Source organism: Bubalus bubalis, chromosome 16 (assembly GCF_019923935.1).
Source record: "Bubalus bubalis isolate 160015118507 breed Murrah chromosome 16, NDDB_SH_1, whole genome shotgun sequence".
Classification (NCBI taxonomy): Eukaryota; Metazoa; Chordata; class Mammalia; order Artiodactyla; family Bovidae; genus Bubalus; species Bubalus bubalis.
In genome coordinates, this window is record NC_059172.1 from 46,396,809 (window position 1) to 46,413,766 (window position 16,958).

Here is a 16,958-nt window from a genome sequence, read left to right on the forward strand (position 1 = left end):
ACTCCAGTGTTCTTGCCTGGAGAATCCCAGGGACGGGGGAGCCTGGTGGGCTGCTGTCTATGGGGTTGCACAGAGTCGGACACGACTGAAGCAACTTAGCAGCAAGGGCATCACAGAAAAGTGAAGACCCAAAAAGAGGTAGTTTTCACTTTGAGACTTGGGAGCTTATATACCATATTAAAAAGGGTTATAAATTATGGAGACGTGACTAGACACAAAAGAGTTTGGACTTTAGGGGCAATATATCGTGGGAAGGTAAATATGTGGGAAAATCAATAGAAGATATAGGTTATTTTAGTAAAGTTTTTGCATCTTGGTGCCAACTTTCCATCTTATTTATCACCATAGAACTCACCCAGAGAGTCCTCATTATGGCAGCCCTCATTTCTTGGAAGTTTCTGCTTTTAATCAAATGAGGGAAGGTCTGAGAAGAATTCTTTCTGCATATGTTAGATCTCACTTCCTTCAGCTCAAAGTAATCCATGTGCCATTAGTGACAATTTGGGAGTACAAATTTCTGAGCCCATGCCCCATTACACAAAACTCACTGTTTTTCAAAGGTAGTTAAGTGTAGTATGTAGTATTTATATATATTTATATATAGGTATAGATATTTGTATGTATTGTTACAGGTGTTTGTAGAAACATGTTTGAATTTTGTTATCAATCTTAAGCAAGACCTTATGCTCTCAGAGCTTCTTGTCTGCCTTATCTTATTACCTCTACTACCCTGAGGTTTTTTTTTTTAATTTATTCCAATAAATAATTATATTTAGGAAAAGTCTTTCAGTGGATCGGGTAGAGTAGACTTGGAAATAAATCCACTAACCTTTGGTAAGTGTTTACTTCTTAACCCAAGAATGTTGTCTTTTTATTTAAACTGATAATGGTAATAATTAAGTCCATCTTGGTGGCCTTGTGAGTCAAATTCTGAGTTTGACAGTAGACCTTTTCCTTTCTCATTCTCTTTGTTGGGTGCCTCTGGAAATGGCCTTCAGGGAAATACTGGTAAAGTCTACAGCTTTTGAGTTTTAACTGTTAAAGAGTCTACCTGCATTAAGGAAGAAAAATTATTAAGAAGACTTGTAGGAAATTGTATCTGAAAGCATGAGAGATACAGTTTTTTGTGCTTAAACTTCTTTTCCTGCTTGCCTTTATTATTTATTTTTCTTATCTCTGGTGAGTCTTCTATAAAACTTTACTTCAAGCCCATGGATCCGCCTTGTTCCTTCCTCCCACCATATCCTAATCTCCAAGTACTGTTCACATTTGTCTTTCTGCTTAGGAAGTGTCTGAAATAGCTACTTGAAATGTGTTAAAATTTTAATTTGAGTTCTTAGCTTTAATATAGGCAAGAAAATGAAGTCGCTCAGTCGTGTCCAACTCTTCGCAACCCCATGGACTGCAGCCTCCCAGGCTCCTCCGTCCATGGGATTTTCCAGGCAAGAGTACTGGAGTGGGTTGCCATTTTCTTCTCCAGGGGATCTTCCCGACTCAGGGATTGAACCCCGGTCTCCCATATTGCAGGCGGACGCTTTACCCTCTAAGCCACCAGGGAAGCCCAATATAGGCAAAGGAACTCCCATTTCTTGGCACTAAAGAGCTACTTTTTGGGGGCAGATTTTACGGTTTTCTTGGTTTTGTAATACCTCAATCTGTCACTTTGATTGCTTTGTTTATTTAAATAACTCTTTTTTTACAAGTTGAAAATGAGAGAAACTTATCTAATTATTTTATCTTAACTAGGTTTCTAAAAGTAATGAGACAACATGATTGGCTTTTCGTTAATATTGGGACTTTTATTAAGAGAATAGTTATTTTTCAAAGGCGCAGTTTATGTTGATTGGTGGGTGCTGTCTTAGAATTATCTGTGGTTTTTCTATTTGTTTCCCTTTCAGTCTCTTTTTGCCCATGAGACCTACATGTTCTCCTTTTATGAATAAGGGAATAGGTTCGGAGTAGTAGTTTTATCTTAGGATCTCATGGCTTCAAAGTGGCAGAGCCTGGACTTGAGCTTCTAGCAAGTGAATGTATCTTAGTTTCAGTAGCTTTGTTATATGTTCTCTTAATGTAAGTTTACATGCACAATATAAAACCCACTAGCGAAACCCACTTTAGCAAGAAAGCCTTGAAAGTAATTGTGATATTTGGTACCCATCATTTTGCTGGTCTTCCGAAAGATTTCTGCCTCTCTAACTTTTGAACCATAGGATAAGGTACTTTTTGAAGAAGATACCCAGCTGCCACTGCTCGGTGGTTTTCCTAAGACAGTTCAAGAACAGTGAAAATAAGTATGAGTCATGTTTCACTGCTTCTCTGCCCTGGCACATGGAAATAATACTGCTGCTTTTCTCATTCTTGCAGTGCTTCAGATGCTTTTCAACGGATCATAGGAGCATTAGATATCTTTTCATTTCAGTAAAATCACATAGTAAGAATCTAAGCTGCATGTTCTGGAAGGATTGGCAGCATTTCTCTCCTGGCTTTTGTTTTTCCGGTAGTTTTTGGCCATACTGACAGGACTCTGTGGAAAATGTGATCAGTCTAGACTTTGCTTAAAAAAATTCTCATTTGTACTGGCTTTGCCAGTAAGTTAATAGGGTTAAGTGTATTGGTGGGTGGAGGATCAAGAATACCTGGAAACAGAGTGTAAAAATACTTGGTGCTTGTAAAGTTTGTGGTTGCATTGTGATAAAGCTGGGGAATTGTGGAAGTCTGTTCGTTCTTCCATGAAGAAAACCCTAAAGATAAAATCATGTGCAGATAGTTTTAAGCTAAATACCTGAAATTAATAAGCAGTTTCATTTTATAGCTCTTTTAGTCTTTATACTCTTAAGGAGAGAGTATTAAGTTTGGTAAAAATTTTTGTTATTTGATGTTAACAAACTGGCTGTTTAGGCTTTATAGGGAGGGTGTTCTCCCTGATAGATAAGGAAGAAAGTACTTAGATGTGATTTTTTTAGGGTTGAGCCAAACATGTATTCAGGCTATAAGTCCTCAGTGATTAAAGGGAAAATTTGCTTAGTATCTTTTTCTGTCTTAAATGCAAGTGTACACCTCTATAAAACTTTCTGATGCCTGGTATCTGGTAGGTGCTTAATAAATATTTGTTGAACAGATTTTTACATAGGAAGGAAATGAAGCTCAGAGGATTAGATAACTTGCTCTAGGTCATGTGCTCAGGACACTGTGTTTAACATATATTTAGTATGTAGTTGTTATTAGTATTTACCAGATTTGTTAGGTGTATTGATGCAGAATTATTCTTCATTTCTCCCCTATGACAACTTTAATGCTCTATAGTTTTAATTAGATTTGGGGTTGGCAAAGTCTTGAAATAGTCTTTTTATTTATTTATTTTTGATCTTTGAAAGTGTGATAACACATTTGCAGGAGACTTGGAAAATACAGAAAACAGTTACATATAGCTTCACTATATATTACAGTTATTTTTTTAAGTAGATATTAAGGGTTTTAGTTGGAGTTTCAATATCAGACTCAAAAATTAATAGAACAAATAGACAGGAAAGTAGAAGGATATAGTAGACTTCAAAAGCACTGTGAACTAATTCAACATGATTAAGATTTATACAATTTTCACACAACAGGATACAAATTCTGTTCAAGTTCCCATAGACTATAAACCAGGAAACACTGAAACTAAAACAAGGGATCTAAAACAAGGTGCAAAAATTTCACGGTCTACAGGTACTGAAATCATACAGAGTTTTTTCTCTTATCACTGGAATTATGTTAGAAATCAATATCAAAAGATAGTTGGAAATAACCTACATGTTTTCAAGTACAGTTTGACATTTACCCAGAGGAATCTTTGATTTAACCATTGAAAACTTTGATAAAATTAAAAGACTGGAAAAAACAGAGGATGATTGCAGAGAAGAAGAAAGCATTTAAATGAGAAATTAATAACAAGGACATTAAAAAACCCCATTGTATTTGGAAATTTAATGTCTTCTTTTAAATGATGGATGTATCTAAGAAACCATTACAAGGAAAAGTAGAAAATATTTGTAATAGAGTAAAAATGAAAAGAGAATTTATCAGTATTTGTTGCATGCAGCTGAAGCTGTTCGTTGCAACTAAATACAATGTAGAATCTTGAAAGTATGAAGACAAATAGTGGACACTAGCATAAAATTTTATGAAATTTGAACAAAATCTGTACCTTAGTTAATACTGTATCATGTTTCCTGTTTTGTTTTGTTTTTTTACAACACAATTTTTCTTTATGTTTTCAGAATTGGATTAGAGATTTCAAGCCTCATTCAAATTAAAAAAAAAAAATCTCTAAAATAATAACTGGACTAGAGACTTCTAGCAGTAATGCTGGATGCCAGAATGAATCCACCATATCAAAAGTTTTGAGTGAATATAAATTAGAAATCTGGCATTCTATTCCTACTTAGACAGGTGGAACCAAAATGTCATTAATTTTTTAGGTAAGCAAAAGTTTAAAGTTTTCTATAATATGTACATTTATACATACACTCTCTTTTTATATGTATCAAAAGCTTTTCTACACTTGACAAAAACTTGAGAAAGAGCAACAAAAAAGAGATAGGGAAATTGGAAAACATAAACTAAATGAAATGGGAGTACTTAATATGAAATAGGAAAAGTGAAACAAACTAGATAAAAGTAAAAGATCATCATATAGTCCAGTTGTTTTTAAACATGGCAGCTCATTAGAATCACATCTGGAGCTTTGGAGAAAAAAAATACCTGTGGCATTTGTATTAAAAAAAAAAAATTCCAAGGTGATTCTAATGTGCATCTGGGTTTTAAAAAGTAATTACAGGTTTTTCTATTAAGTGGTAGTTTTAGTGATATAGAATTCTATTATTTTCTGTTGACCAGTCAGGATACAGTGTTAGTAAAATGAATAATAGTAACATAATCTCAGAAGTAAAAGATGTTTATCAGTTTTCACAATCAATAACCAGACAAAAAATAAAAGATCATTACAATTGCAAGCCATAATGGAAACGTGATTAACCTAACAATGTAAAATAATTACATACAGTTTGGGGAGTTAAATAGAGTGATGTGGTAAGTCGAAGTGAATGCATGCAAGTTTTTCATCCACCCAGTCAGTCTGTGTCTTTTGGTTGATGCATTTAATCCATTTACATTTAAGGTAATTATCGCTGTTTATGATCCTGTTACCATTTTCATTTGTTTGGGGGTTATTTTTTGTAGATCTTTTCCTTCTCTTGTGTTTCCTGCCTTAAGAAGTTCCTTTAGTGTTTGTTTTATAGGTGGTTTGGTGGTACTTTGGCTTGTCTGTAAAGCCTTTGATTACTCCACCAAATCTGAACTAGAGTCTGGCTGAGTGTTCTTATTTGTAGGTTCTTCCCTTTCAACACTTAAAATATATTGTGCCATCCCCTTCTGGCTTGTAGAGTTTCTATTGAGAAATCAGCCGATAACCTTGTAGGCATGTCCTTGTATGTTATTTGTTGTGAGTGTTCTTGTTTGTAGGTTCTTCCCTTTCATCACTTAAAATACATTGTGCCATTCATTCCCTTCTGGCTTGTAGAGTTTCTATTGAGAAATCAGCTGATAACCTTGTAGGCCTTTCCTTGTATGTTATTTGTTGTTTTCTTTTGTTGATTTTAATAGTTTATTTTTGTCTTTAATGTTTGTCAGTTTTGTTACTGTGTGTCTCAGTGTGTTCCTCCTTGGGTTTATCCTGCCTGGGGCTCTCTGTGCTTCCTGGACTTGGTTGACTAATATCTGAAGCAAGTGAAGATCTCCTTTATGCTTCATTATCTCTTCAGGCCTTTCCCATTTTTCTTTTCTTTTTACTGAATTTGTAGTTCTTCATATACTCTGGGTAGTAATTGCATTATGCATGCTACTACAAATATCTTTTACCTGGTTTGCCTTTTCTCTCTATTAATAGTGGTGTGAGATGAACTCAGTTTTAGTGGTTTCCAGTTTGTCAACATTTTCCCTTTTTGATTAGTACTGCTTGTGTCCACCAACCTAGATAGCATATTCAAAAGCAGAGACATTAACTTTGCCAACAAAGGTTCGTCTAGTCAAGGCTATGGTTTTTCCTGTGGTCATGTATGGATGTGAGAGTTGGACTGTGAAGAAGGCTGAGCACCGAAGAATTGATGCTTTTGAACTGTGGTGTTGGAGAAGACTCTTGAGAGTCCCTTGGATTGCAAGGAGATCCAACCAGTCCATTCTGAAGGAGATCAGCCCTGGGATTTCTTTGGAAGGAATGATGCTAAAGCTGAAACTCCAGTACTTTGGCCACCTCATGCAAAGATTTGACTCATTGGAAAAGACTCTGATGCTGGGAGGGATTGGGGGCAAGAGGAGAAGGGGACGACAGAGGATGAGATGGCTGGATGGCATCACTGACTCGATGGACGTGAGTGTCAGTGAACTCCAGGAGTTGGTGAGGGACAGGGAGGCCTGGCGTGCTGCGATTCATGGGGTCACAAAGAGTTGGACACGACTGAGTGACTGATCTGATATGATCTGATGATATATTGTAGTCTTTTCTTCTTGTCGCAATACCATGTTTCTGTAGCTTAATAATACATCTTAATACATGATAATGTAAGTTCTCCAGCTTTGTTGTTCTCATTGCTTGTCTTGGCTACTCTTGGCCCTTTGCATTTCTGTATCATTTTAGAGGCTTAGTTTCTATACCTAAACAAAAACAGCTTAAACTTTGGTTAATGTGTTGAATCTGAGGAATATAGTATACACATCTTTCTAGTTATTAAGTATTGTTTAACTTCTCTCAATATTTTTTAGTTTTCAGTTAGTATCTTCTACATTTACTTCAAATTTTTGGTATTTTCAAAAATAATTCATTAAAGTAAAATTCAAATAATATAAAATTGATCATTTTAAAATGAAAAATTCACTAACATTTATTCCATTCAATGTTGTGCAGCTACTGGCTTTGTCTAGTTCCTAAACATTTCTGTTTCTCCAGAGTAAAGCTCCTTAAGTAGTTTTCCTCCATTGCCCACTCTCTTCACCCTTCAGTTCAGTTCAGTTCAGTCGCTTAGTCGTGTCCAACTCTTTGCAACCCAATGAATCGCAGCACGTCAGGCCTCCCTGTCCATCACCAACTCCTGGAGTTTACCCAAACCCATGTCCATCGAGTTGGTGATGCCATCCAGCCATCTCATCCTCTGTCGCCCCCTTCTCCTCCTGACCCCAATCCCTCCCAGCATCAGGGTCTTTTCCAGTGAGTCAACTCTTCGCGTGAGGTGGCCAAAGTATTGGAGTTTCAGCTTCAGCATCAGTCCTTCCAATGAACACCCAGGACTGATCTCCTCTAGGATGGACTGGTTGGATCTCCTTGTAGTCCAAGGGACTCTCAAGAGTCTTCTCCAACACCACGGTTCAAAAGCATCAATTTTTCGGTGCTCAGCTTTCTTCATAGTCCAACTCTCACATCCATACATGACCACTGGAAAAACTTGACTAGACGGACCTTTGTTGGCAAAGTAATCTCTCTGCTTTTCAATATGCTATCTAGGTTGATCATAACTTTCTTTCCAAGGAGTAAGCATCTTTCATTTCATGGCTGCAGTCACCATCTGCAGTGATTTTGGAGCCCCCCAAAATAAAGCCTGCCACTGTTTGCAGTATTTCCCCATCTATCTGCCATAAAGTGATGGGACCAGATGCTATGATCTTAAGTTTTCTGAGTGTTGAGCTTTAAGCCAACTTTTTCACTCTCCTCTTTCACTTTCATCAAGAGCCTTTTTAGTTCCTCTTCACTTTCTGCCATAAGGCTGGTGTCATCTGTATATCTGAGGTTATTGATATTTCTCCCGGCAATCTTGATTCCAGCTTGTGCTTCTTCCAGCCCAGTGTTTCTCATGATGTACTCTGCATATAAGTTAAATAAGCAGGGTGACAATATACAGCCTTGACGTACTCCTTTTCCTATTTGGAACCCGTCTGTTGTTCCATGTCCAGTTCTAACTGTTGCTTCCTGACTTGCATATAGGTTTCTCAGCCTTCAGCCCCTGCCAACTGCTAGTGTGCATTCTGTCTCTGTGGATTATCTATTCTGGTTATTTCATGTAAATGAAATCCTGTAGTGTGTGATCTTCTATATCTGGCCTTTTAAAGTTAGCATGTTTTTGAGATTCATCCTCATTGTGTAGTACATGTCAGTATACTTCATTCCTTTTTATGAATGAGTAGACTCTGTGTATATGCCATGATTTGTTGATCCATTCATTTGTTGATTTTTGGGCTGTTTATATTTTTGGGCTGTTGTGAACACTGCTACTGTAAACAGATGTATACATGTACTTTTTTGAGTACCTATTTGCCGTTCTTTTGGGGTATATATGTAGAGTGCCATCACTTCATGGTAAATAGATAGGAACAATGGAAACAGTGACAGACTATTTTCTTGGGCTCCAAAACCACTGAACAGTGACTGCAGCTATGAAATTAAAAGACACTTGCTCCTTGGAAGAGAAACAACAACAAACCTAGACAGCATATTAAAAAGCAGAGATATTATTTTGCCTACAACGGTCCATGTAGTGAAAGCTCTGGTTTTTCCACTAGTCATGTACAGATGTGAGAGCTGGACAGTAAAAATGGCTGAGAGCAGAATTGATGCCTTCAAACTGTGGTGCTGGAGAAGACTCTTGAGAGTCCCTTGGACAGCGAGGAGATCTAACCTGTCAATCCTAAAGGAAATCAGTCCCAAATATTCATTGGAAGGACTGATGTTGAAGCTGAAACTCCAATACTTTGGCCACCTGATGTGAAGAACATTTCATTGGAAAAGACCCTGATGCTGGGAAAGATTGAAGGCAGGAGAACGGGACGACGGAGGATGAGATGGTTGGGTGGCATCACCGATGCGATGGACATGAGTTTGAGTAGGCTCCAGGAGTTGGTGATGGACAGGGATGCCTGGTGTGCTGCAGTCCATTAGGTCAAAAGAGTTGAACATGACTGAGGGACTAGAGAACCACCACCTAGGAGTGGAATTGCAGAGTCATGATAAGTATGTGTTTAACTTTTTGAGAAACTGCCAAACTTTCCTATCATCAGCTGAATCATTTTTCATTCTCTTCAGCAGTGTACAGTAGTTTTCGTTTCTCTATATCCTTATCAATTGCTAGTTATTGTCCATAATTTTCAGGGCTTTTGTATGGTATTATAAGTGGTATAGTTTTTTTTTTAACTTTGTTTCCTGTGTTTTGGTTGTGTATAGAGATACATTATTTATATATATATATTATATATTAATATATATAATATATATATAATATATATAACTGGTGACCTTAAATTCACTTGGTAATTCTGATAGTTACTTATGTATTGATTGAATTTTCTACACACATTTGCATTTATGATTTCCAGTGCTTTCTTATTCTCTATTCCTTTTTCATAGTAGTTTATTATTTGATGGATGGGCAGTATTCTTGTTGAATGACTTAGAGGGTATTTATTAGAATTTAAATTTTCTTTTAATTTTTTACTTCTTTAGTGTTCTTTGTGATTGATTCTGTTGCTTTTCATGTTGGTCCTTCTTAATTTTCTTAAATATTTGATGATCCTTAGTTATCCATATTCATGAAGGACTAGAATGGTTGATTTTGGTAGCTAATACTGGCTTCCTCTCAGTTTTCTGAAGTCTGTTTTTCCAAGAGAGCTTTCTGTCCAAGTGGAATTACTGAGAGCTCTGTATGAATTTGTTTTAAGGGCCAGCAGCATTCAGATAGCCTGGGGACCTAAAATTTATTTCTGGGGATCCAGTGCTCTGAAGACTTCTTTTGTTTTGGGTGTTTCTGTTTCTCTCAATGCCCCGGCTTCCCTGCCTGCATTTGTGGATGTTTAGAGCGGCTTCAAGCTCAGCTCTCCTTCTCTTTCATCCCTGGTGCCCGTGCTGTGTGTTCTCAGCAGTTCTGGGTACTAAGTCAGGAGCCAAAGTTTATAGTGGAAGTAAGACTGTCGGGAGTGGCTCTGCTTTTCTCTGATCAACCTTTAGTTACCTTGATTACTCTATGCTTTAATTTAGCTTCTTGATCCTGAACTTGGGGTTTTCTCTTTAGAGGATTAAGATAGTTCTTACCTCATTTTGGTCCTTTCCTATGTTTGTTTTGCTTAGGTTTTATTTCTTCTGCTGTGACTTTTCTATCATTTTAGTCTCATTTATTTATTTTTTCCTATCTTCCTTCTTTTCTTACTGCTTGTTAATCGGGTTTCAGAATGTAATGAATTTTTTTATAATTGTGAGAAATTTAGGGGTAAAATACATGTATCTATTCCTTAGCTTAAATAAAACACAAATACAGTTGAAGCTCCTCATCTCTTGTCTGATTGTGTTACAATCTCTCTAATGCACCCATAAAGATTATCATGTGTGTGCATTTCTAAACAATAAATGGCATTCTTTTGAATATGTTTGAATCTTAAATAGTGACATACTGCATGAATCTTTCTGCATCTTGGTTTTTCCACTTAACCCTGGTTCTTTTATTTGTTTATTCTCTTAGCATACTCATTCTGTTTTCTCCTGTTTCAGTGGGATTTGGGTAAGGAAGATAACTCAGCCTATATATTTCTTACTAGGACTTTTTTAAAAAGGAGACTTAAGTGCCTTTTGGATATGTTATCACTACAGACATATAAAAGAAAGGACTTGGTGTTACCTCTTGTTTCAACTGGTGATGATAGGTGAATATGACACCTCACCATGTTATACAAGCTAAGGAATTGAGTCTTGCTGCTGACCTCTATTTGGTGTTATAAATACTTTTGGAGACAGAGAAATACCATTCATTTGTGTTTGGAGTTTAACTGAGGTTTAAGTGAAGATTTTGGTTCCTATTGCTGAGGGAGTTTTTATAGGTCACTTGGTTCAAGCTGTGTTAAAGAAACCCAGGCCCAGAGAAGGTGAGTGACTTGACTGAGGTGATCCAGGGGAAGAAGGTTTAAAAGCTAGTGTTGCAGTTTGTTGTACTTTCTACCTTACTACAATGAACCAAAAGTTAATAATGTTCTGTTTTGTTAACATTCATCTTGGATTTTTGCCTGTCCTTTAAAATACTTGAATACCAAGAGATTTTTAGTAGATAACAATTAGCATAAATCTTTGAACTGATACTTATTTGTCATGTTTTTTTTAGGATCAGAATGGTTTCCATCCCAGAATACTATGAAGGCAAGAATGTCCTCCTCACTGGAGCTACTGGTTTCCTAGGGAAGGTACTTCTGGAAAAGTTGCTGAGGTCTTGTCCTAAGGTGAATTCAGTGTATGTTTTGGTGAGGCAGAAAGCTGGACAGACACCCCAGGAGCGAGTAGAAGAAGTCATTAGTGGCAAGGTAAGTATGGAAAATAATCACTAAGAAGAGAGAAAGGAGTGTGTTTGTGTGTATATTATTGTAATCATCAACAGCCTAGAATCCTGAAAAAAATTAGCAGAAAGTCCTGTAAGAATGGCAGTAAACTGAATATGAGTCCTGATCAGTAGGAGGGAGATAAAAGCTTTCCTCCATGATAAAGTTGTATAACAAGTGCCTTCTAAAGTACCTTTACGTTATATGTTTAATGTGTTTTTAGAATATTTGAGGCAAGTTATCTGTAATTACTAGATGCTTTAAATAGTTTTCAGAATAATAATACTTAAAAGTTACTTTCTAATTCTTACTGTGCTGTGAGACACAATACTTTGACAACAGTTAAAATTTTGTAAGCACTAATTGCTCCCCACGAAAGCATTAGGAAGTGGCAAAATCACATACTCCTATTTGACTAATAACATGACAGAAGGGTCATATAGAATACAGACTATGTCATACATTTAAACCTTTAGAAAAACATTGCTGAGGAAAAAATGAAGATGAGCTGGAGTAAAATTATTTCATGGTCATAACCTTTTGAATTTTCTCAAAATGAATGGATTTATCTGACATTTGTTGTTAATAACTTTGGTATAGTAGCTATGTAATTTTTTAGTTAGTAGGTAGGTATTTGGTACCTTTTAACCTTCTAGGGCAGCTGTGACTTATATTAAAAAAAAAAAAGACCAAAACCAGAAACATCTGAGTTACTCTGAAGCAGATTTTCTAAGAAGTATCAAAAGATATGATGATTAATTCTAGATTAACAGCTCTCTTAGAGTTAATACATAAATAATTTATTAGAAATAATTTATATTCCGTTCTGGTTTGATCTTTCAGTAGAAATCCATAGTTAATAAATAGTGGCTGACCTTTATTGAATGCTTACCTTGTGCCAGGCACTATGTGCAAAACACTTTGTATATGTATTTAATTATTACAGCAACTCTTCAAGGTAAGTGTTGGTGTTACTCCCATTCTACAAGGTCATACAGTTAGTGTTAGAGCCAGTGTTTGTGAACTTTTAATGATTGGACCTTAGAGCTCATGCTCTGGTAGGGACAAATGTTGATAAATCCCATTTTGCAGATATGGACAGTGAGTCTCAGAAGTTGTGTAGCTAATAGATGCTGGATATAACATAGATGACTTGATAACAAATTCCTTTCTACTTTATAGCATTATTTCCTCAGTAGATAAGAAAGTAAGGCAAAGATGATGGAAGGCTTTGTGATTCAGTGGGAAAAGTAATCTTGAGAGTTGGATAGTTTATTGGTAAATGTAGCTGGTACACGCTGAGTGAAAATAGCTTAATTTCCCAAAGGCGATGGCAAAAAGCTTGGTACCTTTTTCACAAAAATTAAAAGAGAAGATGGCAAAAGCAAGAAAGAAGTCTGTGAAGACCAGAGAAAAACAGAGTTAACAACAGCAGGAATGAGTCAGTTTATGGATTAGGGCGGTAATGGGAAGCTTATCTCCTAGGAGAGATAAAGTATGATAAAGTGAAAGTCTCTCAGTCATGTCAGCTCAGTCATGTCCGACTCTTGGCAATCCCATGAACTATACAGCCCATGGAATTCTCCAGGCCAGAATACTGGAGTGAGTGGCCTTTTCCTTCTTCAGGGGATCTTTCCAACCCAGGGATCGAACCCAGGTTTCCCACATTGCAAGCAGATTCTTTACCAGCTGAGCCTCAAGGAAGTCCAAGAATACTAGAGTGGGTAGCCTAGCCCTTCTCCAGGGGATCTTCCTGATCCAGGAATTGAAGTGGGGTCGTTGCATTGCATGCGGATTCTTTACCAATTGAGCTATCAGGGAAGCCCAAAGTATGATAACAGACGATCAATTAAAAGAAAAGATAACACCATACAGAGTAAGACCTGTACAGAAGTGTGGGAGTGTTTAAATACAACTTTTAATTTTCTTAAAATTATAGCATTATAATAAAATACAATCACCAATGTTCACTACAGTGATTTAGGATGAATTAAGAAAAGGTTAAATTATTGATATATTTAGAATTTTTTCTTTACCAAGGTGTTATATTGTTTGGAAATGATTTCCATTCAAATATAATTTTGATTCAGAAGGATAAACTTCTTTCTTTTGTGAAGCATTCATGTTTTTCTTGTTTGTATTTTCCTCTTATTCATTAAGAGATAATTCTAGACCCACAGGGTTTTAATAGTGAGATGTAAATTAATACTAGTTTTTCCTTTTAAAAATAAATTATTTGAAACTATTAGTAAGACATTAAAGAATAAAAATAATACTTACTTTTATCCCAGTGTTTATTAAGTTTGTCTCCACATGAAAACTTTAAATAGTCCTTACTTCAACTAGAAAAACTTCTTTTCCCTGAATTAGTTTTAAAAAACAAATCTAGCTCTTTGAGGGCTACTCAGTGACTATATAGCTCACAGGGGTAGTTATACTCGACTAATATTCTCCCCGTTGCCACAGACTCCCAGGCACTTGTGTTCTTCCCCTTTGCCCTTCCTTCCATTAAGATATATGAGTCCTACTCTATATTAGAGGTGTTGTTCAGTCTCTGAGTTGTGTCCAACTCTTTGTGACCCCATGGACTGTAGCACACCAGGCTGCTCTGTTCTCCACTATCTCTTGGAGTTTGCTCAAATCCATGTCCATAGAGTTGGTGATGATATCTAACCATCTCATTCTTTGCTGCCCCCTTCCCCTTTTGCCTTTAGTCTTTCTCAGCATAGTGTTTTCCAAAGGTCGGCTTTTCACATCAAGCGGACAGATATTGGAGCTTCAGCTTCAGCATCAGTCTTTCCAATGAATATTCAGGATTGATTTCCTTTAGGATTGACTGGTTTGATCTCCTTACAGTCCAAGGGACTCTCAAGAGTCTTCTCCATTACCACAATTTGAAAGCATTGGTTCTTTGGCACTCAGCCTTCTTTATGGTCCAACTTTCACATCCATATATAACTATTGAAAAAACCATAGCTTTGACCATATGGACCTTTTTTAGGCTAAGTGATGTCTCTATTTTTTAATACACTGTCTAGGTTTGTCATAGCTTTTCTTCCAGGGAACAAGCGTCTTAATTTCATGGCTAGATTCTGTATAGACAATAAAAAAGATGTGAGTTAATACTTCAGTATTTACCACCATAAAACCTAGCTATATAATAACTATGATTGAAGAATCTGCCTTCTTAAAGCGTGGTAGGTGCAAAGTTCATTTTCAGTTTTTTTGTGAGAGCTGAGATTGACTCAGCCATTTTCAATGTCATTTTAAAATTAAAACTATTTGGTAGCCTAGTATAAGGATGTTTTTAAAAAACATGATATAATTTATAGCTTTTTTTCAAGTGACTTTTAATTGTAACTCTTGAGCAAATTATTTGATAATGTACATTGACTGCAGTGTGTAGCAGATAGTATTATTACCTCATCACTGTATTTTTTCATATCCTCCAAATAGGTTGAAAGATTCTTCAATCATTTAAAGCAATGATTCTCAAACTTTTGGTCTCTATACCCCTTTATACTCTTAAAAATTATTGAGAACTTCAAAAAGGTTTTGTTCTTGTGAGGTTTTATTTCAAATATCTTATTGACATTTATCATAGTAGATTCTAAACCAGAGACATTTTTAAAGGAAGAGAATATATGTACAAGCACACATTCCATTAGCCATCAAGAGTGATGATATCATCACAAATGTAGCTTTGGAAAATTCTTCTCTATACTTGTGAGAGAATGAAAGTGAAAAATAAATAATGTTTTAGTTTTGTTATGAAAATAGTTTTGACTTTGTGAAATACCTAAAATAGCCTGAGAGACGCCTAGAAACTTACCACGCTTTGAGAACTGCTGCAGATTAAGAGGGTGCAGTGTTGCTTAGACCATTTAGGGACAGCCTTCTGGCACATTCTTAGGGATATACCAATAGGGGCAAAAATCTTTATGCTTTAAGGAGAGAGCTGACTTTTGCAGATATCCAAAATTAATTTGAACCCAAGATTGGCAGTAAAAATTCCCTTAAAACTTTCGAACAGGGAGGCATCAAGGGGGCTTTAAAACCACAAGGCCTATTTTATGTAATAATGCCTTCTTGTGTGTTTTGTTGCCGTCTCTGCCATTTGTTTACTCATGTTTTATTATGAACCACTTATAATTGGTAATAATTATAATTGATATGATGGTTTAGTCACTAAGTCATGTCTGACTCTTGCGACCCCATGGTATGTAGCCTGCCAGGCTCCTCTGTCCATGGGATTCTCCAGGCAGGAATACTGGAGTGGGTTGCTGTTTCCGTCTCCAGGGGATCCTCCCAACCCGGGGATTGAACCCAGGTCTCCTGTGCTGCAGGTAGACTCTTTACTGATTGAGCCACCAGGGAACCCCTATAATTGGTATAACCACTAATAATTGTTTCCCAACACACTTTTTTCCTCTATTGAGAGGTTATTTGTTCTTACTCATTTTTCATTTTTCATAAAACATTTTTTGTGCCTGCTCAGTGCTGGGCATTTGACTTGATATAAAGGGTTGAATTCAGGAATAAGAGTTGTTCCTTTAATGGAACCTACAGTCTACAGTGTTTTTAAGAAGTGGGTTGAGGAAGAGAGAGTGTAGAGGTGTTAGGAGAGATTGGATAGGAGCAGTTATTGAAGCTGATGTCTTAGTTGGAATTGAGGGCCTAAGTAAAATGTGAAAGAGTTGGGCATCTTCTCTGGAGTCTCCAGGGTAATGCTTCTAAAATTTTTCCTCATCAGTAAGCCTTATTTGTAAAGGAAATGATTATTTTCTACTCAAAGCCTGAAATTTCATATAACTTTTTTAGTTTAAACATATGGCCATTATATTACTCTAATCTGATAAAGAGGACTACAACCAAAAAAAAAAAAAAAAAGTGATGAGGTTTGGATTTTAGAAATCTGATCATTTTAAACATATATATACTGCTTATGTCTGTGCTGAGGGATCATACAGTCCCCAAGTATTTGTCTAAATATTTGACTACAATACTGTATAAAATTATGTCATTTTATTTTATGCTTTAAAATATTATATCATGTTTTTTAATTCCCCTTGGCACATCCTACTGATTATTCCTAGGGTCATTCATTCTCACGTATATATAGCATAGCTGCTAAATCAATAAAATGAGTTCTTTTTATATCAAGCAGCAATTAATATGTACACTTAAAGTTGTTAAACATTTAAATAGAGTCTACTATGATTTTGAAACAGGAATAAAAGAGCATAAGTGTAGGGCATATACTGTAGTATGACATTGTCTTCTAGCAGAATTTCTCAACTTCAGCACTCTTCACATTTTAGGAGAGTTAATTCTTTATTGTGGGGAGCTGTCCTATGCATTTTAGGGTGGTCAGCTTTCTTGGCCTGTGCCCACTAAATGCCAGCAGCTCCCTTTCCTCACCATCCCAGTTGTGACAAGGCAAAATTATCTTTTAGACATCACCAAATGTTCCCCGGGGGCTAAAATTGCCCCAGCTTGAGAAGTGATATGCAGCAATGTCCTGGGGAAAATAAACCTCATTGCTGGCAAGGATTGAATTAAAATAGCTGACCATGAAATAA

At 36.3% G+C, this 16,958-nt stretch overlaps 1 protein-coding gene across 6 annotated transcripts in view; it reads left to right on the plus strand.

The window, feature by feature from the left end:
- The window catches only part of FAR1 (fatty acyl-CoA reductase 1), a 78,380-nt gene that overhangs the window by 24,284 nt on the left and 37,138 nt on the right, over positions 1 to 16,958 (plus strand). For all 6 annotated transcript variants that reach the window (XM_025266687.2, XM_025266688.2, XM_025266683.3 and 3 more), the window contains one exon: positions 11,166 to 11,361. In XM_025266687.2, the coding sequence (XP_025122472.1) occupies positions 11,166 to 11,361 (196 nt within the window). The remainder of the gene's footprint in view (positions 1 to 11,165; positions 11,362 to 16,958) is intronic.